Raw genomic sequence first — 25033 nt, 5'->3', positions numbered from 1 at the left:
GTAAAATAGAAAAAAAAAACTCTATTAAGGTGGTAGTCTTTTAAGTCATTATGAATTCTGTGAATTATTACCCAGCAACTTGGTAGCATGTTCAAACAAACGACATTCTAATATATGCTCCAGCTCGTCATTATGCCCTTGAGTCTTTTACTCAAGAAAAATAATTAATCCTCATCTTTTAATCTATCTTTTGTCTCTTACACATACCCATAAAAATGTTGACCCTTTCGAATGATATTTGAAAAATCTGAGGAGCATGCATTTCATCTTATAATCATATTGAAAATATGCAGTTTATTATATTACCCTCAAAGTTCATGTTGTACAATGGTCTTAAAGGCAACACTGCTTTATAACAAGGCCCTTTGGGTAATTCAGAAAGAAATGAGCATGGCTGGAACCCAAGCCAGACCCCCTTCTAACTGTGCTTTGCCATGTGCCAAAGATCATTAGAACAATGTGCCAGACTCAGAGCACTTTGTCTCAAACTGAAGATAGCTGATCTATACTATATCTGCTCTTTCATCCAGTTGCTTTTTAAATGCGGTGCTTCCTTATTCTGAGTTGAACTTACCGCCTTAACATCTGCAAAATCCTGGGACATCAGTGTTTATGTCATCTGCCAGGACAGATTGAGGATTTTAGTTTGTAGTTCTTCACTATGAACAAACCTGATGCTGACAACTTAAAGCCATGTGCTAAAGAGGAATTAGGAGGCACTGTGACAATGTGCCAATTGTACTTTGTCCACTCACTTATCATGTGACCACAGAGCTAGGCTCCCAGTATTGTTGGCACAGTGGTGGAAACAGTCAACCGAGGTTGGGTGTCCACAAATTGACATCAAACCATTAACCAAACTGAAATGACTAGTAGTCATCAGTAGTGATTATTCATGCATTAAGCCATTCATTAAACAAGTACTTTTTAAGTATTTCATTATTACCTAGGTCCGTGTGAGAGGCTGAACTTAGCCCCGCCTCAAGGAAATTTTAGTCTAGTGCGAGAAAGAGGTATGAACCAGAAATCACTAGTAATCAGAGAAGTAAATATGAAATGCAACTCTGATAAGTGATGGAGGATACTTGCATGGTGCTAAGAGATTATACATCATAGAGAGATTTGTCTTGGTCGAGAAGGTCAAGGAACACTTTCTTGAGAAAATAACTGTAGTGTGATGTGAAGGAAGGATACGAGTTAACTAGGAGAAGAGTAAGGGGAAGAGTGTTCCAGGTAAAGATAACACCCTGTAGTAGGAGGAAGCAGGCATATTTGAGATGCTGATAGAATGGATCAGACACCAAGAGAGAAAGTGGAGTGAGGTGTAAGATGGTGTCAGACCGTGGGGAGTCGGTCGTACTAAAGATTTAGGGATTTGTTGGACTTCCCTGGTGGTGCAGTGGTTAAGAAGCCACCTGCCAATGCAGGGGACATAGTTTCGAGCCCAGGAAGATCCCACATGCCGTGGAGCAGCTAAACCTGTGCGCCACAACTACTGAGCCTGCTCTCTAGAGCCCGTGAGGCACAAACAAAGGAAGCCCGCGCACCTAGAGCCCGTGCTCCTCAACAAGAGAAGCCACCGCAATGAGAAGCCCGCGCACCACAACAAAGAGTAGACCCCGCTCGCCACAACTAGAAAAAGCCCATGTGTAGCAATGAAGACCCAACACAGCCAAAAAATAATTAATTAATTTTAAAAAATGATTTAGGGGTTTGTTATGTGGATGCTGGAAGCCTGCTAAAATGCTTGGGGATGGGGAGACATGATCAGATTTGCATTCAGAAAAGCTTATTCTAACTGGAGAACAAATTGGGGAGGATAAGAGTAGATGTAAGGAGGCCCTTAAAGAGACAGTGACTGCTGGTAACTTAGACTAAGATGTGGCAGACATGAAGAGAAGTGAAGAAGTTCAAGAGAAATGGAGGCAATGAAATTGAGCTTAATGACGAAATGCATGTGGGACAGTGAAGGACACGGCAGTGTTGAAGAGGACTCCCTGGTCTCTGAGTTGCAAAACTGAACGGATGCTGGTGCTTTTCATCAGGAAAGCAACAGTGAGACTAAACACAAGATACATCACACTGTGCTCCAGACATTGCTCTGTTGAAACCTAAATAAATTGGGGTAGATAGAATCATAGTCTCTAATCCTCCCCATTTACACTGGTGAAGTTAGATCTTCATGAAAGAAAGAAAGGAAGAAAGAAAGAAAAGAGAAAGACCAGAAAGCATTGCAGTTTAGTGGAGGGCTCCCACTTTTCAGCCCTGTGAGCTTCTAAGCAAGTCATTTCACGTCCCTAAGCTTAAGTTTCCTTATCTGAAAAATGAAGATATTTTTTACCATATAAAAAGCTAATCAGGGCTTCCCTGGTGGCGCAGTGGTTGAGAGTCTGCCTGCCAATGCAGGGCACACGGGTTCGTGCCCCGGTCCGGGAAGATCCCACATGCCGCGGAGTGGCTGGGCCCGTGAGCCATGGCCGCTGAGCCTGCGCGTCCAGAGCCTGTGCTCCGCAACGGGAGAGGCCACAACAGTGAGAGGCCCATGTAGCGCAAAAAAAAAAAAAAAAAAAAAAACTAATCAATGTGCCTGGAAGTGTTTGGGACATTGTAAACATTTACTGAAATGTAAGTCGTTTTTACTTTTATGAGTTAACTACATACTCACATTTGTTAACCACAGCTCAGGTGTCTCACCAGACTTCAGTCAGACTAAGAAGTCAGCCTCAGTTAACTTAGCAAGAGTGAGCCCGTAGTAATGGTAGGACGCTATCTTAAGTTTCTGCCCTGGAGGAGGTTACAATCTGATTATGGGAAAATAAACAACTTAAAAATAATACATGCTGAGTAAAATTTAGAGCTTTACTGAGGAATGGGCTGGAAATGCTGTAGGTATTGAGAGATGGGAGACAGTGTTGAATGCCAGAGTTAGGGATTTGGGAAGAGATGGGCCCTGGCCTCAAAGGATGGCTAGGACTTAGGTGGGTAAGGAAAAGAACATCCTAAATGAAGGGAACAATGTGAACAGGGCATGTGAGCCTTGGAGAAGCACAGAGGTTGCTGATTAAAGAGGGAGCTCATAGCTGGCAGTTATGGGAAGTTGTTTGTTAGCAGAGTTGGGGTAATTTATAGTAAGCATTGAAGCAAGGCAAAGGGGTTTAGACTTGTAGGGAAAATGAACTATGGTGAGTTTTGAGCTGAGACTATTCTTCCAAGAAAAAAAAAATTGGGAGAAAAGAGAGACTGAAGTAGGAGAAAGACAAAGGCATTGTGATAATGACTGAACATGGTAACAAGGGTCTGGGCTACAGCTAACATGAGGGGGGATGAAGTAGATATTATAGGACATTTCAGAGAAAGAATTGATAAAACTCAGCCACTGACTTCTTCTCCCTTGCACACATCAAAAGACGACTTTAAAGTTTGAAGCCTGAGAAAGTGGTGAGAAGAAGAGAGGAATGAGCTGAAGCTGATTGCAGGAGGGACAGTATGGCAGATTTAATCAAAAGATGCTGAATTAAATGTGATGGAAATATCCTTTTGACAGAGCTATGAAGACTGGAGCCCAGGGGAAGATAATAAACCTTGAAGGCATGAACATTAGAGGTCATGGGCAATGCTGTAAAACTGCAGCAGCTCTCCAGAGGAGAACATTTAAAAAGAAAGGATCCCTAAATTTAATAGCAGAATGAGTAGAAACAGCTATCAGAGGAACCAGGAGGATGCAGTCAAGGAGGTAGGAGAATCAGAATAACGTGGTGTCCAAAAGCCAACTGAGAATAGAATATCAAGCAGGGAGAGATCAAATCAGTGACAAATGCTACATAGAGTCAAGAAGAAGAAAGTTTCACAATAACTTTACTTTTCAATAGGGAGATAGTCAGTGACCTTCACAAGAACAGTTTCAGTGAGATACTGGAAATAAATACAGCTTGTCTGGTGCCAGAGCCCATGGGCTTAACCACTGTATTAGTACTACATCTTTATTGCTTGCCTAAGAGATATGGTCCGAAAAGAAATAGAAAGGGAGGATGCCAGGCGTTCTTGAGAAAGGCTGAAAAAAATAGGAAGATGCCAAAATCAATTTCATAGCCCCTACTCTGAATATGCCTCCTTCTCCTCCTTTACTAACCCCAGACCTAAAAATAAAAGGTGACTCAAGTGGCATCGTTCTTGAAATGTCACCTGAGAACCAGGGTGAGGCAGTGGAAGGGCAGGTAACCCAAATCCACCAAGAAAGGTGGGGTGTGGGAGCTGCCACTGGAAGGCTCAGGTGTGACTTGGCTATTTAAAGTCACAGTTTGAAAATGATCCATTCTCTTCTACTGGCCCTAATGACCTGGCTGATACCACTGTCTTTAAAGATTAACTACTACACTGTGGAAGCCAGGTGGTTTTAACCACACCACAGAAGCCATTCAATGTGTGCAGGAAGTTTAAAGGAATGGTGATAAGCTCAGGAAGGGGCAAAAAGATTGTGGAAGGACTGGAGTGATGGAATGGGGTTGGAGGAGTCTGTACCTTTTGGCACGTAAACAAATTTAGAGTAGGAGGATATTTTTCAATGATATTCCCAACTACTGAAACTGCAAAGAAAAGGCTTTATTCTAAGAAAACCAAATAACTAAACATAATATTTATTGGGTTAATCATGGAGAAATAGTCAAGGGAATTACAAGTTCTTTTTTTTTCAGCCATTTATTTAATTAACAAAAGGAGAGAAAGAAAAACACATTCCAAAGTTAAAATGCTGATAAATGACAGAAAATTCACACTGAATCACCAGCTTCTGTGTTATATAATGTCTTTTTTTCAACATCTTTATTGGAATATAATTGCTTTACAATGTTGTGTTAGCTTCTGCTGTATAACAAAGTGAATCAGCTGTACATATACATATATCTCCATATACCCTCCCTCTTGCGTCTCCCTCCCACCCTCCCTATCCCACCCCTCTAGGTGGTCCCAAAGCACCGAGCTGATGTCCCTGTGCTATGCAGCTACTTCCCACTAGCTATCTATTTTACATTTGGTAGTGTATATATGTCCATGCCACTCTCTCACTTTGTCCCAGCTTACCCTTCCCCCTCCCCGTGTCCTCAAGTCCATACTCTACATCTGTGTCTTTATTCCTGTCCTACCCCTAGGTTCGTGAGAGCCATTTTTTTTGATTCCGTATATATGTGTTAGCATATGGTATTTGTTTTCCTCTTTCTGACTTACTTCACTCTGTATGACAGACTCTAGGTCCATCCACCTCACTACAAATAACTCAATTTCATTTCTTTTTATGGCTAACATTCCATTGTATATATGTGCCACATCTTCTTTATCCATTCGTCTGTCAGTGGACACTTAGGTTGCTGCCATGTCCCGGCTATTGTAAATAGAGCTGCAATGAACATTGTGGTACATGTCTCTTTCTGAATTAGGGATTTCTCAGGGTATATGCCCAGTAGTAGGATTGCTGGGTCATATGGTAGTTCTATTTTTAATTTTTTAAGGAACTTCCATACTGTTCACCATAGTGGCTGTATCAATTTACATTCCCACCAGCAGTGCAAGAGGGTTCCATTTTCTCCACACCCTCTCCAGCATTTATTGTTTGTAGAATTTTTGGTGATGGCCATTTTGACTGGTGTGAGGTGATACCTCACTGTAGTTTTGATTTGCATTTCTCTAATGATTAGTGATGTTGAGCATTCTTTAATGTGTTTGTTGGCAATCTGTATATCTTCTTTGGAGAATGTCTATTTAGGTCTTCTGCCCATTTTTGGATTGGGTTGTTTTTTTGATACTGAGCTGCATGAGCTGCTTGTATATTTTAGAGATTAATCCTTTGTCAGTTGCTTCATTTGCAAATATTCTCTCCCATTCTGAGGGTTGTCTTTTCATCTTGTTTATGGCTTCCTTTGCTGTGCAAAAGCACTTTAAAAAGTACTTAAAGTTTCATTAGGTACCATTAATTTATTTTTGTCTTTATTTCAGTTTCTCAAGGAGGTGGGTCAAAAAGAATCTTGCTGTGATTTATGTCATAGAGTGTTCTGCCTATGTTTTCCTCTAAGAGTTTTATAGTGTCTGGCCTTACATTTAGGTCTTTATTCCAGTTTGAGTTTATTTTTGTGTAGGGTGTTAGGGAGTGTTCTAATTTCATTCTTTTGCATGTAGCTGTCCAGTTTTCCCAGCACCACTTATTGAAGACGCTGTCTTTTCTCCATTATATATTCTCGCCTCCTTTATCTAAAGTAAGGTGACCATATGTGCATAGGTTTATCTCTGGGCTTTTTTTCCTGTTTTTGTTTTTGTTTTATCCTATATTTCTGTTTTTGTGCCAGTACCATACTGTCTTGATTACTGTAGCTTTGTAGTATAGCCTGAACTCAGCCTGATTCCTCCAGCTCCACTTTTCTTTCTCAAGATCACTTTGGCTATTTGGGGTCTTTTGTGTTTCCATACAAATTGTGAAATTTTTTTGTTCTAGTTCTATGAAAAATGCCATTGCTGTTTGATAGGGATTGCATTGAATCTGTAGATTGTTTTGGGTAGTATACTCATTTTCACAATGTTGATTCTTCCGATCCAAGAACATGGTATATCTCTCCATCTGTTTGTATCGTCTTTAATTTCTTTCATCACTTTCTTACAGTTTTCTACATACAGGTCTTTTGTCTCCTTTGGTAGGTTTATTCCTAGGTATTTTATTCTTTTTGTTGCAATGGTAAATGGGAGTGTTTCCCCCATTTCTCTTTCAGATTTTTCATCATTAGTGTATAAGAATGCAAGAGACTTCTGTGCATTAATTTTGTATCCTGAAACTTTACCAAATCCATTGATTAGCTCTAGTAGTTTTCTGGTAGCATCTTTAGGATTTCTATGTATAGTATCATGTCATCTGCAAGCAGTGACAGTTTTACTTCTTCTTTTCTGATTTGTATGCCTTTTTGGGGGGGGGGGTGTGAACCATGTTTTTTTGCTTGTTTGTTTTTTTATTTTATTTTTTTAACATCTTTATTGGAGTGTAATTGCTTTACAATGGTGTATTTCTTTTTCTTCTCTGATTGCTGTGACTAAAACTTCCAAAACTATGTTGAATAATAGCGGTGAGAGTGGGCAACCTTGTCTTGTTCCTGATCTTAGTGGAAATGGTTTCAGTTTTTCACCAATGAGAATGATGTTGGCTGGGGGTTTGTCATATATGACCTGTATTGTGTTGAGGTAGATTCCCTCTATGCCTACATTCTGCAGAGTTTTTATCATAAATGGGTGTTGAATTTTGTTGAAAGCTTTTTCTGCATCTGCATTGAGATGATCATATGGTTTTTATCCTTCAGTTTGTTTATATGGTTTATCACACTGATTGATTTGTATATTGAAGAATCCTTGCATTCCTGGGATAAACCCCACATGTCATGGTGTATGATCCTTTAAAAGTGCTGCTGGATTCTGTTTGCTAGTATTTTGTTGAGGATTTTTACATCTATGTTCATCAGTGATATTGGCCTGTAGTTTTCTTTTTTTGTGACATCTTTGTCTGGTGTTGGTATCAGGGTGATGGTGGCCTTGTAGAATGAGTTTGGGAGTGTTCCTCCCTCTGCTGTATTTTGGAAGAGTTTGAGAAAGATAGGTGTTATCTCTTCTCTAAATATTTGATCACATTCACCTGTAGAACCAGCTGGTCCTGGGCTCTTGTTTGTTGGAAGATTTTTAATCACAGTTTCAACTTCATTACTTATGATTGGTGTGTTCATATTTTCTATTTCTTCCTGGTTCAGTCTTGGAAGGTTGTGCTTTTCTAAGAATCTGTCCATTTCTTCCATTTTATTGGCATATAGTTGCTTGTAGTAATCTCTTATGATCCTTTGTATTTCTGCAGTATCAGTTGTTACTTCTCCTTTTTCATTTCTATTTCTGTTGATTTGAGTCTTCTCCCTTTTTTTTCTTGAGGAGTCTAGCTTATAGTTTTATTAATTTTGTTTATCTTCTCAAAGAACCAGCTTTTAGTTTTATTGACCTTTGCTATTGTTTCCTTCATTTCTTTTTCATTTATTTCTGATCTGATCCTTATGCTTTCTTTCCTTCTGCTGACTTTGGGGTTTTTTGTTTGTTTGTTTCTCTAATTGCTTTAGGTGTAAGGTTAGGTTGTTTATTTGAGATTTTTCTTGTTTCTTGAGGTAGGATTGTATTGCTATAAACTTCCCTCTTAGAACTGCTTTTGCTGCATGCCATAGGTTTTGGGTCGTCATGTTTTCATTGTCATTTGTTTCTAGGTATTTTTTGATTTCCTCTTTGATTTCTTCAGTGATCTCTTGGTTATTTAGTAGCATATTGTTTACCTCCGTGTGTTTGTATTTTTTAGTTTTTTTCCTGTAATTGATATCTACTCTCATAGTGTTATGGTCAGAAAACATACTTGATACGATTTCAATTTTCTTAAATTTACTAAGGCTTGATTTGTGACCCAAGATATGATCTATCCTGGAGAATGTTCCATGAGCACTTAAGAAGAAAGTTTATTCTGTTGTTTTGGGATGGAATGTCCTATAAATATCAGTTAAGTCCATCTTGTTTAGTGTATCATTTAAAGCTTGTGTTTCCTTATTTATTTTCATGATCTGTCCATTGGTGATAGTAGGGCGTTGAAGTCCCCTACTATGATTATGTTACTGTCAATTTCCCCTTTTATGGCTGTTAGCATTTGCCTTATGTATTGAGGTGCTCCTATGTTGGGTGCATAAATATTTACAATTGTTATATCTTCTTCTTGGATTGATCCCTTGATCATTATGTAGTGTCCTTCTTTGTCTCTTGTAATAGTCTTTATTTTAAAGTCTATTTTGTCTGATATGAGAATTGCTACTCCAGATTTCTTTTGATTTCTATTTGCATGGAATATCCTTTTCCATCCCCTCACTTTCAGCCTGTATGTGTCCCTAAGTCTTAAGTTAGTCTCTTGTAGACAGCATATATACAGGTCTTGTTTTTGTATCCATTCAGCCAGTCTGTGTCTTTTGGTTGGAGCATTTAATCCATTTGCATTTAAGGTAATTATTGACATGTATGTTCCTGTTACCATTTTCTTAATTGTTTTGGGTTTGTTTTTGTAGGTCTTTTCCTTCTCTTGTCTTTCCTGCCTACAGAAGTTCCTTTAGCATTTGTTGTAAAGCTGGCTTGATGGTGCTAAAGTCTCTTAACTTTTGCTTGTCTGTAAAGGTTTTAATTTCTCCATCAAGTCTGAATGAGATCCTGACTGGGTAGGGTAATCTTGTTTGTAGGTTTTTCCCTTTCATCTCTTTAAATATGTCATGCCACTCCTTTCTGGCTTGCAGACTTTCTGCTGAAAGATTAGCTGTTAACGTTCTGGGGATTCCCGTATATGTTATTTGTTGCTTTTCCCTTGCTGCTTTTAATATTTTTTCTTTGTATTTAATTTTTGATAGTTTGATTAATATGTGTCTTGGCATGTTTCTCCTTGGATTTTCCTGTATGGGACTCCCTACGTTTCCTGGACTTGCTTGACTATTTCCATTCCCATGTTACGGAAGTTTTCAACTACAATGTCTTAAAATATTTTCTCAGACACTTTCTTTTTCTCTTCTTCTTCTGGGACCCCTATAATTTGAATATGTTGGTGCATTTAGTGTTGTCCCAGAGGTCTCTGAGACTGTCCTCAATTCTTTTCATTCCTTTTTCTTTATTCTGCTCTGCGGTAGTTATTTCCACTATTTTATCTTCCAGGTCACTTCTCCGTTCTTCTGCCTCAGTTATTCTGCTACTGATTTCATTTTTAATTTCATTTATTGTGTTGTTCATCATTGTTTGTTTGCTCTTTAGTTCTTCTAGGTCCTTGTTAAATGTGTCTTGTATTTTCTCCATTCTGTTTCCAAGATTTTTGATCATCTTTACTATCATTACTCTGAATTCTTTTTCCGGTAGACTGCCTATTTCCTCTTCATTTGTTTGGTCTGGTGGGTTTTTACCTTGCTCCTTCATCTGCTGCACATTTCTCTGTCTTCTTATTTTGTATAACTTACTGTGTTTGGGGTCTCCTTTTCACAGGCTGCAGGTTCATAGTTCCCATTGTTTTTGGTGTCTGCCCCCAGTGGGTGAGGCTGGTTCAGTGGCTTGTGTAGGCTTCCTGTTGTAGGGGACTGGTGCCTTTGTTCTAGTGGGTGGGGCTGGATCTTGTCTTTCTGGTGAGCAGGGCCACCACATGCTAGGCAGCTCCGCCATCCTCCGCTCCTAGGAAGATCTCCCCCGCCTTTAACAATCATCAAATCACTGCCCTCTCCACCACTGACCCCCAGCCCCTGCCCGACCACTCTCAAGACGTCTCCTATTTGATTCTTTCTGGCCACCTTTATTGCTGCCAATTAAACATTCTTTCAGTAAAGGTTTATGAAGCCCCATCTGTAGGAGTCACCAACAGTAAAATGGTAATTAAGGAGAATAATCCAACAGAGGAAACTATGCATGAATAGTTTATAAATAAAACGTGATAAGAGCTTTAATAAAAGGTGATGGATTTGTCAGAATGGCCATCATCAAAAAGTCTACAAATAATAAATGCTGGAGAGGATGTGGAGAAAAGGGAACCTTCCTACTCTGTTGGTCAGAATATAAATTGGTGCAGCCACTATGGAGAACAGTATGGAGTTTCCTTAAAAAACTAAAAACAGAGCTACCATGTGATCCAGCAATCCCACTCCTGGGCATACATCTGGAAAAGACGAAAACTCTCATTCAAAAAGATACGTGCACCCTAATGTTCATAACAGCACTATTACAATATCCAAGGCATGGAAGCAACCTAAGTGCTCATTGACAGATGAATAGATGAAGAAGATGTGAGATATATATATATACAATGGGATATTACTCAGCCATAAAGAAGAATGAAATAATGCCATTTGCAGCAACATGGATGGACCAGAAGGTTATCATACTAAGTGAAATATGTCAGAAAGAGAAAGACAAATATCATATGGAATCGCTTATATGTGGAATCTTAAAAAATGATACAAATGAACTTATTTACAAAAGAGAAATAAACTCACAGACATAGAAAACAAATTTATGGTTATCAAAGGGAAAGGGAGGGGGGAGAGATAAATTAGGAATTTGGGAGTAGCAGATACACACTACTATGTATAAAATAGATTTTTAAAAGTACCTACCGGGGCTTCCCTGGTGGTGCAGTGGTTGAGAGTCCACCTGCCGATGCAAGGAACACGGGTTCGTACCCCAGTCTGGGAAGATCCCACATGCCGCAGAGTGGCTGGGCCTGTGAGCCATGGCCGCTGAGCCTGCACATGCGGAGCCTGTGCTCCGCAACAGGAGAGGCCACAACAGTGAGAGGCCCGCGTACCGCAAAAAAAAAAAAAGTACCTACTGTATAGCACAGGAGACTGTAGTCAATATCTTATAATAAACTATAATGGAAAAGAATATGAAAAAGAACATATAAGATGTTACAGAAAAGCCCAAACGAATTTTTTGGCCAACCCAATATACATATATATATAACTGAATATATGTATATAAACTGAATCACTTTGCATACACGTGAAACATTGTATATCAACTATACTTCAATTTTAAAAAAATTTAAAGGTAATGGAGCATATATAAAATATTAGGGGAACAAGGAAATCTTATTACTTGCCCACTATCTATGCACACTGAAGATATAAAACAATATTCCTTGAAGGAATACAGAGATATTTCCTGCCCTTCAGAAACATATAATCTAAAAGACAGAATAAGTATGTTAAGTGTTGACTTGTTATTAAAATCCAAGTAATGATGTGCTATGGAAAATACGATATTCCTCTATTTTTTTTATAAGATGTTGCTGCATGTACCAGGCATAGCTATTAATAAACTTAGTCTTTAAAAATTATAAAAATTAACTGATGATCAGAGCACTGAGTTACACAGCCACAGCAGGGGCATCTTCATATTACTTACTCTGAGAATCCCCGCTCCCTGCACCTTAGAGCACCTACTAAGTGCTAGGTGCTGTACACTGAGTGTATAATGTTAAACAAAAAGAGATTCACCCTGCTCCCTTACAGCTTTTCTGAGGAAGAGACAGACATTTAAGAAATACATATGCAAACAAATATATGACTACAGTTGTGATAAATACTATGAAAGGAAAAGAACCATTTGCTATGGAAGAAATGTAGTTTTTAAAGGGATCTGAAAGAATATTTCTCTATGAGGACCTAACATTCCCTCTGAGACCTGAAGGACACACAGAGGTTAACCGGGCAGAAAGGAAAAACATGCCAGCAGAAGGCAAGGAAGAGTTGGAGGAGCTTCAGGAGCTGAGAGGAGGAGCCGGGCTCCAGAAGGGAGGCTGAGGGACCAGAGGAGAGGGCTCAGCTCCGGCAGAGCCTTGTGGGCCAAGGAGGAGCTTGGGATTGAAGTTAAATGCAATAGCAAGTGACAGGAGGGTATTAGGTAGATGTTTCTCTGCTGAGACGAACAGATGGGAGCTGGCGAGCAAGACAGGTTATGGAGAAATGAGTGCATAGATGCTCAGCAAACAGATATCAAACTGAACGATTTATTTTCAGAGTGAAGATTTGAGTTTTGTTGTTTCTTTTCTATTTTCTAAACTTACTATAAATGTGTTCAGTTGGAAAATTTTAAATCCTTGCTGTTATTTGGTCTTTGGCCCTGCCTAAAACAGGTATCTTTCAGTCAAGTGGTTAGCATATGTCTTAATGAGAAAAGTATATAAATCCATAAAACAAGAGTTGCTTTGGCTAATTATTTCCTCCAAGGTCTTTGAATGTTCAAGCTCACTTGAGCCTCAGGCATTGTTTGGATTTTACTGCCATCTAGTGTCCCTAAACACATAAGTTTATTTGTCCTTATGAACAAGACTCTCCCCCAAGCTGTGCAAATGAGCAAATATATATTCTCCAGAATGGGAGAATCCCTGTTTGGGTTTTATTTACATTGCATTTAAATCAATATAAGTCTGGTCTTACTATCCTCTCTCTTCTCTGTCCAATTATCTTATCTAGGGTTTCACTGATCCTTCTGATATACACCCCCAGTCTTCCTAAGGCTCTCACTGTGAGAATTCCTCATAATTGCTGAGCAGTGTGCCTCCTGTACAAAAGTGTCTGGCCTTAGGGAGCACATAGGAGTTGAAATCCTCTCCCCATCTCAAATGCAGAGGGGTTATGGCTGCTCAAGGACAAACATCATTTCCTAAAATGCAAATACAACTTGGCAGCAGCCCTGTTGTCCCTCCACAATGATTTCCACACAAAATTTAGGGCTCACTGGTCCCATGAGGCTACTGATTTTAGCATTCATTTTAGTATCTGTTTTAGTCTGTTTTCACAAGGCTCAGAACGCTCATTGGCCTAAAATATTGGGTTGGCCCCAAATTTCCTTCAGCTTTTAAGTAAAAATAAAAGACACATTTTTTCATTTTCGCCAAGAACTTTATTGAACAACGTATTCACCGTTTTGTTCCACAACCTTCTGCCACGCTGATACGACAGCTGTCCCAATACAATCTAACAAAATTGTTTCGAATGACGTTAAAGACAACTAAGCGGTAGTAGAGCGATCTCACGGAAAAAAACGAATGAACTTTTCAGCCAACACAGTATATTCTCAAGCTATTGCAGTTCAGTTTGGTTTGGTTTTCTTAATCAAAGTTTGGCGAAGAGTTGGCCATAATGAGTACATTTTTCGGAACACAAGTGAGGACGTACGTGCATTTGTGTACACTCCTCCATGCACTTGTTCAAACATACCAGAACATGTTCTCTTGTCCACCACATCCTTCATTATAATTCTCTTTTTCTTCAAAGGTCCCAAGCCACTCGTTTCCGTTGGCATCAACCAGCTCCTTTTGACAAGCAGCAGACGTGGGCAATAGATAATGTCTATATCGGGGATGGCTGCACAGATATGTGCAGTGGCCATGGAAGGTGCACCCAAGGAAACTGTGTGTAAGTAGGGTTTTTTTCTTCCTTTTACAGAAAGTTCCTGACTCACCTTCCGGCCAGGAGATTTTTCTGAAACTGTTTTTTTAATCACTTCCAAGCTGCTTTAGGTTATATTGATACATTTTTCCTGAAATCTGACCTTGAGCTAACTATGGAGTTTATGGCTGTCTTTGTTCTTGCTTAGCGATTAGGAACTGAACAATAGCTATCTTGTAGGGAGAAGGCTGAGTTATAATTGACTTGTTTTATTTTCTTCTATGTTTCTGTGATATGAGCCTTGAAAAAGACATTAGAAGAAGTTCAGGAGTTCAATATGTTCTGACTGAAACTAATACATCCTAAGTATTTTTCTCACTTAGGTCTGAATGTATGTAGTGATATGCCTTACTTGTGGTTTCAGTGGTATTCCTGTGGTATATGCATAAGGAAGTATATAAATGCCTGATCAATTTGCCAGGTGTATTTGATGGAGAGACCTACAATTTTACTCAGAGAGCCTTAGTATCTTTGGAAGGATCTAAATAAAGAGAGAGAGAGAGAGAGTGAGTGAGTGAGTGAGAGAGAGAGAGAGAGAGTGTGTGTGTGTGTGTGTGTGTGTGTGTTGTGTACTACGGGGCTCTGGGCTTTATTTTCAAAGACTCTGCTGTTCGATGGGGTACTATGAATGAAAATGCTGACAGAGAATTCAGTTCCTTCTCCACTAATCCCTGTACACCTGGGGAGTCTTTCCTTTGATTAATGATTCTAGCCCATATCCAGCATGACCTCTGAGATCCCGGAGCCTCCCAGTCCTATATTCATATTTCCTCCAACACTGAACAGGGAATTCCCTTCTGTGGTCAGAGATGGCAGATGCTATCCAAAGTACCCTCTGCTGTTTGGAACATGGCCTCTTGGATTCCTGGTTGGCTCAAAGCCTCTATTAAAAAGACCAGTTTCGGGCTTCCCTGGTGGCGCAGTGGTTGAGAGTCCTCCTGCCGGTGCAGGGGACACGGGTTCGTGCCCCAGTCCAGGAAGATCCCACATGCCGCGGAGCGGCTAGGCCCGTGAGCCATGGCCGCTGAGCCTGCGCGTCCGGAGCATGTGCTCCGCAACGGGAGAGGCCACAACAGTGAGAAGCCCGCGTACCACACACACAGAAAAAAAAGACCAGTTTCATAAATTATTAGGACCAACCAGTTTACTTTGGTAGCTGCAATTACTTATCAGCCATCCAGAGCTGTGTCATGCAGGGACAGGGCTTTAGTAAATTCTTTCAAATTGCTTCTCTCTCCACCTGTAAGCCCAAGTCACTACTTTAGGAAAGCATAGAGGCAGTTAATTCACAGCTTATTTCTAACCTAAAGCACTGTTAAGGAGAGCAGGTGAATTCCAGCAAGCTCTGTGAAGATAACCTTTCATCATCTTGGACTAGGAAAAGGAGTTGGCTTCGCTAATTTGAGAGAACACTTGCAGGGGCTTTGTTTGATGTTGACTTTTCTTTTCTCTTTCTCCACTCCCAGCTGTGACGAGCAGTGGGGTGGCCTGTACTGTGATGAGCCCCAGACCTCCCTTCCAACCCAACTCAAAGACAACTTCAATCGGGCCCCATCCAACCAGAACTGGCTGACTGTGAATGGCGGGAAATTAAGTACTGTGTGTGGAGCTGTGGCTTCGGGAATGGCTCTGCATTTCAGTGGGGTTAGTGTTTGGCTGCTGTTTATTCATTTCTGCATCCTCTGAGTTCCCCCCCAAGAAGTCAAGTCTCTTTTGACGTTTAATTTGCCAATCAGGATGCAGAGTTCGACACTCTAAATGCACAACCCTGATGTGAAGTCACAACTTTCTACAAATCAGAAAATGCTAATTATTTTCAACACTTTCCTATCACAGATTAGCTGCGACAGTTTAATTACGCAGCGTAGTGTCAGCACAGGCATGTGTCAGTGCACATTTACAAAGGACTTCAATGGACTTCCACCCTGGGATAGAGAGAGCCTGCACAATGTGTGAGGGTCTTCCACCGAAAATTCCTGAGCTTGCAGCGGATTTGGGATTTAGGGAGCCAAAAATCTGGAAAGTGAGCTTCAGTTTCCGGAATTTATTAACAATAATTACTCCCTCATGTAAATTATCCAAGAAAGAGTAATGGTTAGTAATGACTAAACGTGTAGTTTTAGCAGATTACTTTATGAATGATAGCAGCAACGTTAGAAAATTGCTTTGAGAAATTTCATAGTCATTATGCACTGCTGCCAAAGGTGACTTGTTTAAAAGTAGACTTTCTCCAGTACTATAATTAAATACCCTTTACAGGCAATTTAATTTTTAAAAATTACAAATTCACTATCAGTTCGTTACTGCCCTACCACGTCCTACCTTAGAGTTTACGTTTGTGCCAATGAAATATACTAGTATTGTAGCCCAAGAGGAGCAAGAAGACATACATTATGTTGGATTTTTATAATCATCAACAGTGATTAAGAACGTAGTGTTTCATGAAAGAATGCTCAGCATCATTAATCATTAGAGAAATGCAAATCAAAACTACAGTGAGATATCATCTCACACCGGTCAGAATGGCCATCATCAAGAAATCTAGAAACAGTAAATGCTGGAGAGGATGTGGAGAAAAGGGAACCCTCTTGCACTGCTGGTGGGAATGTGAATTGGTACAGCCACTATGGAGAACAGTATGGAGGTTCCTTAAAAAACTACAAATAGAACTACCATATGGCCCAGCAATCCCAGTACTGGGCATATACCCTGAGAAAACCAGAATTCAAAAAAAGTCATGTACCAAAATGTTCATTGCAGGTCTATTTACAATAGCCAGGACATGGAAGCAACCTAAGTGTCCATCAGCAGATGAATGGATAAAGAAGATGTGGCACATATATACAATGGAATATTACTCAGCCATAAAAAGAAACGAAATTGAGTTATTTGTAATGAGGTGGATAGACCTAGAGTCTGTCATACAGAGTGAAGTAAGTCAGAAAGAGAAAAACAAATACCGTATGCTCACACATATATATGGAATCTAAGGAAAAAAAAAAAAGTTCATGAAGAACCTAGGGGCAAGATGGGAATAAAGACACAGACCTACTAGAGAATGGACTTGAGGATACGGGGAGGGGGAAGGGTAAGCTGGGACGGAGTGAGAGAGTGGCATGGACATATATACACTACCAAAAGTAAAATAGATAGCTAGTGGGAAGCAGCCGCATAGCACAGGGAGATCAGCTCGGTGCTTAGTGACCACCTAGAGGGGTGGGTTAGGGAGGGTGGGAGGGAGGGAGACGCAAGAGGGAAGAGATATGGGAACATATGTATATGTATAACTGATTCACTTTGTTATAAAGTAGAAACTAACACACCATTGTAAAGCATTTATACTCCAATAAAGATGTTAAAAAAAAAAAAAAGAATGCAGTGTTCACAGTACTCCTCCTAGCTTAGATGGAACTCTAAGAGGCCTAGTTTTCTTCATAGTTTCAACTAAGAAATGACTCTGTTAATGAATTAATATAGAAAACATTAAAATCAACTATAAAAGTTTAAAAAGCTTACAACTAATATTGCTAATTATAATTAAGTTGTATTACATTTTTGGACATCATTTTTAAATTTCATATTAAAATAGTCATCTCAGTGTACTATTTTGTTAATAGCTGATACCTTTTTAAAAATCTAAAGGATACCTATAAATAGCTAGAAATAATTTAATAAAAATATAGAATAGTTACTTAATTTCAGCCCTCCTATTGCTTAGAAGAAAATAGAAGAGAATCTCTTTAGACTACATTGCCCTTTGTAAGTAAATTCTAATACTGAAATTTCAAAGTTCAGCATATGTTTACTGTGTACCTACTGTGTGCTAAAGGCCATAGTAGGAGTTAGTATAATAGGAGAGATAAGAAAATCATTATTGCAATACTGTGTGACTTGTATTGCAAAAGAAAGGATGGAAGCCAGAGAATACCTAGAACCTGTAATGATGATTCCTTATCACCGTGTTGTTGCATTCTGCTTCTTTTCCTTAGGGTTGCAGTCGGCTTTTGGTCACAGTGGATCTAAACCTCACTAATTCTGAGTTTATCCAATTTTACTTCATGTATGGATGCCTGATCGCACCAAACAACCGTAACCAAGGTGTCCTCTTGGAGTATTCTGTCAATGGAGGCGTTACCTGGAACCTGCTAATGGAAATCTTCTATGACCAGTACAGTAAACCTGGGTTTGTATTCTATTTTATCTCTTATAACTAGTTTGTTGAGCAAAGATGCTTAGTAAGACCTGCCAGCAATCCATCACAGGGACCACAGGGGACCTGGACCACACTCACCAGTAGAGGATGCCTCTGAGACCAACACGAAGACGAGGTTTCTGAGCTACATAAACAGCTGGTTTGGGGTTTTTATTTAAAAAAAAAACTAGTTTGTGAATCCGCAAATAAAATAAAATATATAATCACAATGCCAATAATGAATAGACCCACTGTAAAAACTCATATAAATTAATGAATATATGATAATTAATTTCAACAGCATTTTGGGAAAGTGGAAACAGAAAAGTAATTTATTCGTTTGTTTATATAGTGTTCACTCCATTTTAGAGAATTGGGGGCTAGAAAATAAACACAAAATGTAAATATCCTTAAGAAGCCTAGAGTCTATTTTTAAATTCCTTATTGAAAAACCCTGAAGAAACACAATGTATGGGTCATTTTTAAGAATATACTCTTGGGGGCTTCCCTGGTGGCGCGGTGGTTGAGAGTCTGCCTGCCAATGCAGGGGACACGGGTTCGAGCCCTGGTCTGGGAGGATCCCACATGCCGCGGAGCAACTGGGCCCATGAGCCACAACTACTGAGCCTGCGTGTCTGGAGCCTGTGCTCCACAACAAGAGAGGCCGCGACAGTGAGAGGCCTGCACACCGCGATGAAGAGTGGCCCCCGCTTGCCACAACTGGAGAAAGCCCTCGCACAGAAACGAAGACCCAACACAGCCAAAAATAAATAAATAAATTTAAAAATAAAAAAAAAAAAAAAAAAAAAAAGAATATACTCTTGAAGGGCAAAAAACAATTGCGGCTGATTAGAAAAGTCCCAAGGTTGTTACAAAGGAAAAGAGTATATTTATTAAAGTAGGAGGAGGAGCATGGGGAAGAGGAAGGTGGTATAGGAGAGAAAGAGAGAAGGAGAGAAGGTTGGAGGCGAGCAGAGCAGCGGGGAGGGGAGGGCTGACCGCAGCCCAGTCAAGAAACAGAAGAAATAAAAGGAGAAACGTAGATAATCTCAGTGCATGGCAAACCAGGTACAAGCTAAAAATTACGTAAAATAAAAACAATCAAGAGCCTTGTAAATGATCATTTAAATTCAACGGATCGGTCAAGGATATGTTCAGCTGTGAATTACAGAAAACCTAAAATAACGTAAAAGGTGTTTTTTTCCCTCTCTTATGTAAGTTAGATCCAGAAGGAAGTAACCCAGAGCTGCTACAGCGGCTCCACCAGGACCAGAGACCCAGGTTCCTTCTAACTGGTACTTCCGCCACACTCAACGCTTTGGTCTGAGAGGACCCCCATTCCAGCCTGCAGGCAGGAGGATGGGGCAAGAGCAGTGTGCTGGCTCTCTTTAAGGACACTTCCTAACAGTTGTCCACACTTCCTTTCACATTCTAATAGCCAGAACTTAGTCACAGAGACACACCCAGATGCAAGGCAGTCTGGACATAAGCAAAAGTTCTGCCATAAGCAAAAGTTTTAAATACTGCACTTGCATTAAAGTTGGACACCAGTAAAGGATTCCAGATAGAAACTAAGTGGTACACAGTGTCATAGTGCAAAAAAATGTGCTCACCTATTAGTAGGAGATAGTAGGCAAGGCAAGTAAACTGTTTATGGAGAAAGTTATAATGACTCTCACATATGAGTTCCTGAACACTTTAACAGCATTATATACAGGGAGAAGGAAGTTATGTTTCTGTAGGGTAAAAGCATAACTGTCTAATCCACTTTAGTTCTCTGAAGGAGAAACAAATTCACCAAGGTAGGAACAGTGGTCATAATTTATTTACACTTTCCGGCAGCCTTGGATAAATTTCCACTCCAGAGGTTTTTAAAATGTGGTCAAGGATTTATCAGGAAAGAGAAATGAAGATAAAAGATTGTTGCTCTGGATAAAGAAGTGTGATTGTGTGTCCCTCCAGGAACGGATAGATTTCTGATGTTATTTAATACTTTTTAAAATGTTAATTACACATGCCAATTCAAAGGAAAAAAATTATAGAAAGATCTTACAAGGTGAGCATACAAAAAAAGAGGGAAGGGAGGGGCACAGGTGAGCTTCAAAACTGAGATGTATGGGGAAATGAACTGTGGAAAAGATTATTTACCTAAAGACTCATGGTCTCCAAACTGCCAGTTACTACACAGCTGAGGGTCTGGGATTCACAATCTACACTTCCCTTCCCTAAGACCAAGATCCACTGAGTTATCATGGCCCAAAGGGTGCACAAAATGATGGACATAATCAAAAAAAGTATTTAAGGGACTTCGCTGGTGGTCCAGTGGCTAAGACTCTGCACTCCCAATGCAGGGGGCCCAGGTTCAATCCCTGGTCAGGGAACTAGATCCCACATGCCACAACTAAGAGTCCACATGCCGCAACTAAAGATCCTGCATGCCGTGACTAAGACCCAGAGCAGCCAAATAAATAAAATAAATAAATAAATATTTTTAAAAAAGTATTTAAAATCCAAGTACTGGAAATCCAACTAATAACATCCTAGCCTTGAATGGATTTTGGTTGCCCCTCATCTGGAATACTTCCTGCTCTTCTGGTCATTATACTTCAAGGAAGACATCAAAGAGAGAAGGAGAAGGGAACATAAAATCAACTAGGAGATAGTATGTAGGCAAAACTAAAATAACAAAACCTCTTCCATGTGAAAGACGAAAACCCAGGGGTCATATTGAAGCCCTCAGCTTAAGGGGTCTTCCCAGGATGAACTACAGTGCTAACACGCAGAGGCAGCCCTGGAATGTAAAGGGAGGTAGATTAGCATGGATAAAAAGATGAGACTTTATAGGAGAGTAAACCTCAGGAAATTATATTCCCCAACAGACTTTATGAGTTGTGAATATCATTTCGAAGGGGTTTGATATCTTCCTGGGGTTTTAATGCATCATTGTGATTAAGGGGTATTTCCGACCTTATTTGTAGCTGGTAAAGATTCATGTTGGAGGGTGGAGCCATGTGTTTCCATGTCTGTCTTTGGTGATTGAGTCAGGGACAGCCTGCTCCGCTTGTTAGCCCATGGTTCTCACTCAGCATTTCTAAGTATAATGTTTTCAATAAAGCATAAAGTGGATGTCAAACCAGGCAACTGATGAAGTAATTACATATATCCTGGTACTCTCAGGCTGAGAACCCAAATGTCCTGCCACAATTAAGTGTCCAAATTCCAAGCAAGTTTCTGGTACACATGGGAGTGGAATAAAATCAAGGTGGCAGGAGAAGGAAACAGATGAAACCAACCCCTGAGTGGCAGAAAAAAAGTCAGTATTGGTTTATGTCTACCAAAGTGCATATACCCTATGCATACCGATCTGGAGGGTCTCTAGGCAAGCAGAAAACTGTAGGGTCCCTCTTAGTCCTGCCCAGGGACAGTTAGAGCAAGGGGGTAGTTGCAGGATGCTTGAATTTGTTCACATTCTGTTTCCCCAATTTAGTGATTTGTGAGACTTCGTAAAATTAAGACAGTTTATCGTGGTGTTTAAAAACGATTTTAGCTAACGTCCTCTCCTCATCCTCCCTGTGACATGTAATATCTTATCTCTGGTTGCACATCCCTTCCTCGCATGAGATATTTGACAAGACTTTCCCCCCCACCCCAACCATCATTTTCTTCAGATTCGTGAATATCCTTCTCCCCTCTGACGCTAAAGAGATTGCTACTCGTTTCCGCTGGTGGCAGCCGAGACACGACGGCCTGGACCAGAACGACTGGGCCATTGACAACGTCCTCATCTCAGGGTCTGCGGACCAGAGGACCGTCATGCTGGACACCTTCAGCAGCGCCCCAGTGCCCCAGCACGAGCGTTCACCCTCGGACGCTGGCCCTGTGGGAAGAATTGCTTTCGACATGTTTATGGAAGACAAAACTTCAGGTAAATTTTTCACTGATGCTAAATGAAAATCCATTTGGGTCTTTTCCAAAAAGTGGAATGTGGAACCTTTTACAGATTTTCAAGTGGTACAGAAACAGTGAAAAGGGTGTCACCCTTTTGCTTCTCTCAACCTTCCTGGTTTACATTGTAACTAAATCTTTTCTTTCGGTCAAGCCAGCAAGTTTGTTTTAATAAATAGCATTCAATAATTTTATTAACAGGGTAATTTTCTTTTTAAAATTTTTCATTTCTAGATACATAGATACATACATTTCTAGATACATACTTACATAGATCTGATTCAGAACTTTGCTAAAGTACTTATTTATTTTTCCCTATGTAGTGGTTTACATAAGTGAGTTTATGATCAGAGAATAATTTTAGTACAACTTCTGTATGAATAAAAGCAAATATGTATTTTTCCAGTTCCTAAAATAGTGATTTTTACTTTAGACTAATTCGTGTTGTACAATTAAGCTCCTGCTTGTCTTGCAAAGACAGTGCTCCTAGAAAGTGTAATATCTACTTATATACGTAGTTTATGATATTGTGGAAGAGGTTGGTGTTAGCTGATTAATGTAAGCCCTTTTTCATCAGGATTGCAGAGTTCTAGCATAAAATAAAATATGTACCCCAGAATAAACTCAGGGTATTCTTATTGGAATTCAAATTTCTGTGCTTTTTGATTCTTGAGTCCTGTATCTGTGCTGTAGGACTAAATGTAGCTCCAAATCCCATGGAATGAAAACAACAGATAATGGCATTGTGGTAGCCATTTGAGTCCTGGAGATAAACTGCTTGTTCTACAGACATATGTTATGCTCAGACAAAATCAAAAAGACACAACACTAGTGAAGGCTCAGTGTCAATTAAATTGTTTGGTCTCTTCTCTGACTCTTCTGAGGCCAGCCAACTCTGTGATTTGCACAGTAACCCAAGCCTCCAGTTGCACCCATTCATCTTCACTGTGAATGCTGGAGCTAACCAGGAAACTGCCAGAGAAACGTTGGACCTATGAAATCAAAGTGTATCGGGAATTAGATGAAATTTCCAGATATGTTTAACATCTGACCTTTCTGGGATAAAATCATTATGTTAAAACACCTCTTCCAGGCTTCCTTGGTGGCACAGTGGTTGGGAATCCGCCTGCCCATGCAGGGGACAAGGGTTCGTGCCCTGGTCCGGTAGGATCTCGCATGCCGCGGAGCAACTAAGCCTGTGCGCCACGGCTGCTGAGCCCGCGTGCCACAACTGCTGCAGCCCGCGTGCCTAGAGCCTGTGCTTCGCAGCAGGGGAAGCCACTGCAATGAGAGGCCCGGGCACCGGAACGGAGAGTAGCCCCCACTTGCCGCAACTAGAGAAAGCCCACGCCCAGCAGTGAAGACCCAACACAGCCAAAAATAAATAAATGTATTAAAAAAAAAAAAACCTCTTCCAAAAGGGAAAGGAAATTGTGACAGACACAAATGTGTGCACACATGCACGTGTGTGTGTGTGTGTGTGTGTGTGTGTGTGTTTGAGAGAGAGGGACAATAGGATTATTCGGCACTGATCAGATCATAACCTTGCTGCTTAAATTTTCCTTAGACTCCTAGAAGCTTTTTTTAAAAAATCACTTTATTGAGGTGTAATTGATGTACAAAAAGCTTTAGATATTTAATGTATACAATTTGATGAGTTTGGAGATAAGTGTTCACCCATGAAACCGTCACCACAATAAAGGCCATAATTTATCAATCACCTCCAAAAGTTTCCTCCTGCCCCCCTCTTTTTTAATATTGATTTTTCTGTTATGGTAAGAGCACTTAACATTAAGATCTCTCTTAGCAAATTTTTAAGTATGAAATGCAGAATTGTTAACTGTAGGCCCCATGTTGTACAGTAGATCTCCTGAGCTTATTCAGCCTTGCATTACTAAAACTTTGTGCCCTTTGAGTGACAAGTCCCCATTTTCCCCTTCCACTATTCTACTCTCTGGTTCTATGAGTTTTACTATTACAATTTTTTTAATTGCCCAGAAGGTACTACCAAAATTTGAGTAGAAATAACTAACTCACTTGGCTATCATGTTACTAAAAATCTTCCTCCTTCTTTAGATTCTGCCTAAAAAGTTAAACACCTGTCAGAAAAAAGAAATGGGTATATATTTTCCTTTGCTTTTCATCTGTAACACAAACAATACACTCTTTCTTTCTAAATGTAGACTTAGCTAGTATTGGATACTTGATATATCTCAATCTCTCAGTATCCATGTTCCTAAAACTATGTGCTTACATTAGTGTTTTGTCTATGGATGGTATGTAATAAGAGAGATTTCTACTTAAAATAATTCTAGATCTTGCCTAAAGTGAAAATTTGTTTCAAAGTATTTTTGTCATAAATCTGTCATAAAATTTTTGTTTTTCTTTTTTTAAGTAAATGAGCACTGGCTATTCCATGATGATTGTACAGTAGAAAGATTCTGTGACTCCCCTGATGGTGTCATGATTTGTGGTAGTCACGATGGAAGAGAAGTGTATGCAGTGACCCATGACCTGACCCCCACTGAAGGCTGGATCATGCAATTCAAGGTGAAAATGTGATGACCTCAATTACATAAATAGCCATACACCAGCAATATAAAAATGAAAAAAATTGTGGAGACAACGATCATACAGTATTTTATTGACTTAATACATACTTTGCAAAATGAAATTTAATATTAAGATAATATATCAATACATCCCAACTATATATAACTTAATGATTTAAAGTATTTTATTTTTGAACTATTTCAAGATGAAACTTACATAAGAGTAAATGTGTTTCTGTCTGGGATTAAATACTGATAGAGCAAAATATTGATAAATAAAATGTAGGATACTGATTTCAATTCCCTGAGTTTAAATCATTATATGATTTAGG

General features: G+C 39.7%; 1 protein-coding gene across 1 annotated transcript in view; it reads left to right on the top strand.

Annotated features, from left to right (window-relative positions):
• RELN (reelin) overlaps positions 1 to 25033 on the top strand; it is a 532619-nt gene that overhangs the window by 478899 nt on the left and 28687 nt on the right. Inside the window, exons 47-51 of the mRNA XM_081244879.1 lie at positions 13839 to 13979; positions 15479 to 15656; positions 18002 to 18195; positions 21873 to 22129; positions 24545 to 24699. Of these exons, the coding sequence (XP_081101005.1) occupies positions 13839 to 13979; positions 15479 to 15656; positions 18002 to 18195; positions 21873 to 22129; positions 24545 to 24699 (925 nt within the window). The remainder of the gene's footprint in view (positions 1 to 13838; positions 13980 to 15478; positions 15657 to 18001; positions 18196 to 21872; positions 22130 to 24544; positions 24700 to 25033) is intronic.

The sequence above is a fragment of the Mesoplodon bidens genome (assembly GCF_964165515.1).
Source record: "Mesoplodon bidens genome assembly, chromosome: 9".
NCBI classification, from domain to species: Eukaryota; Metazoa; Chordata; class Mammalia; order Artiodactyla; family Ziphiidae; genus Mesoplodon; species Mesoplodon bidens.
This window is presented reverse-complemented; position numbering and strand designations above follow the sequence as displayed.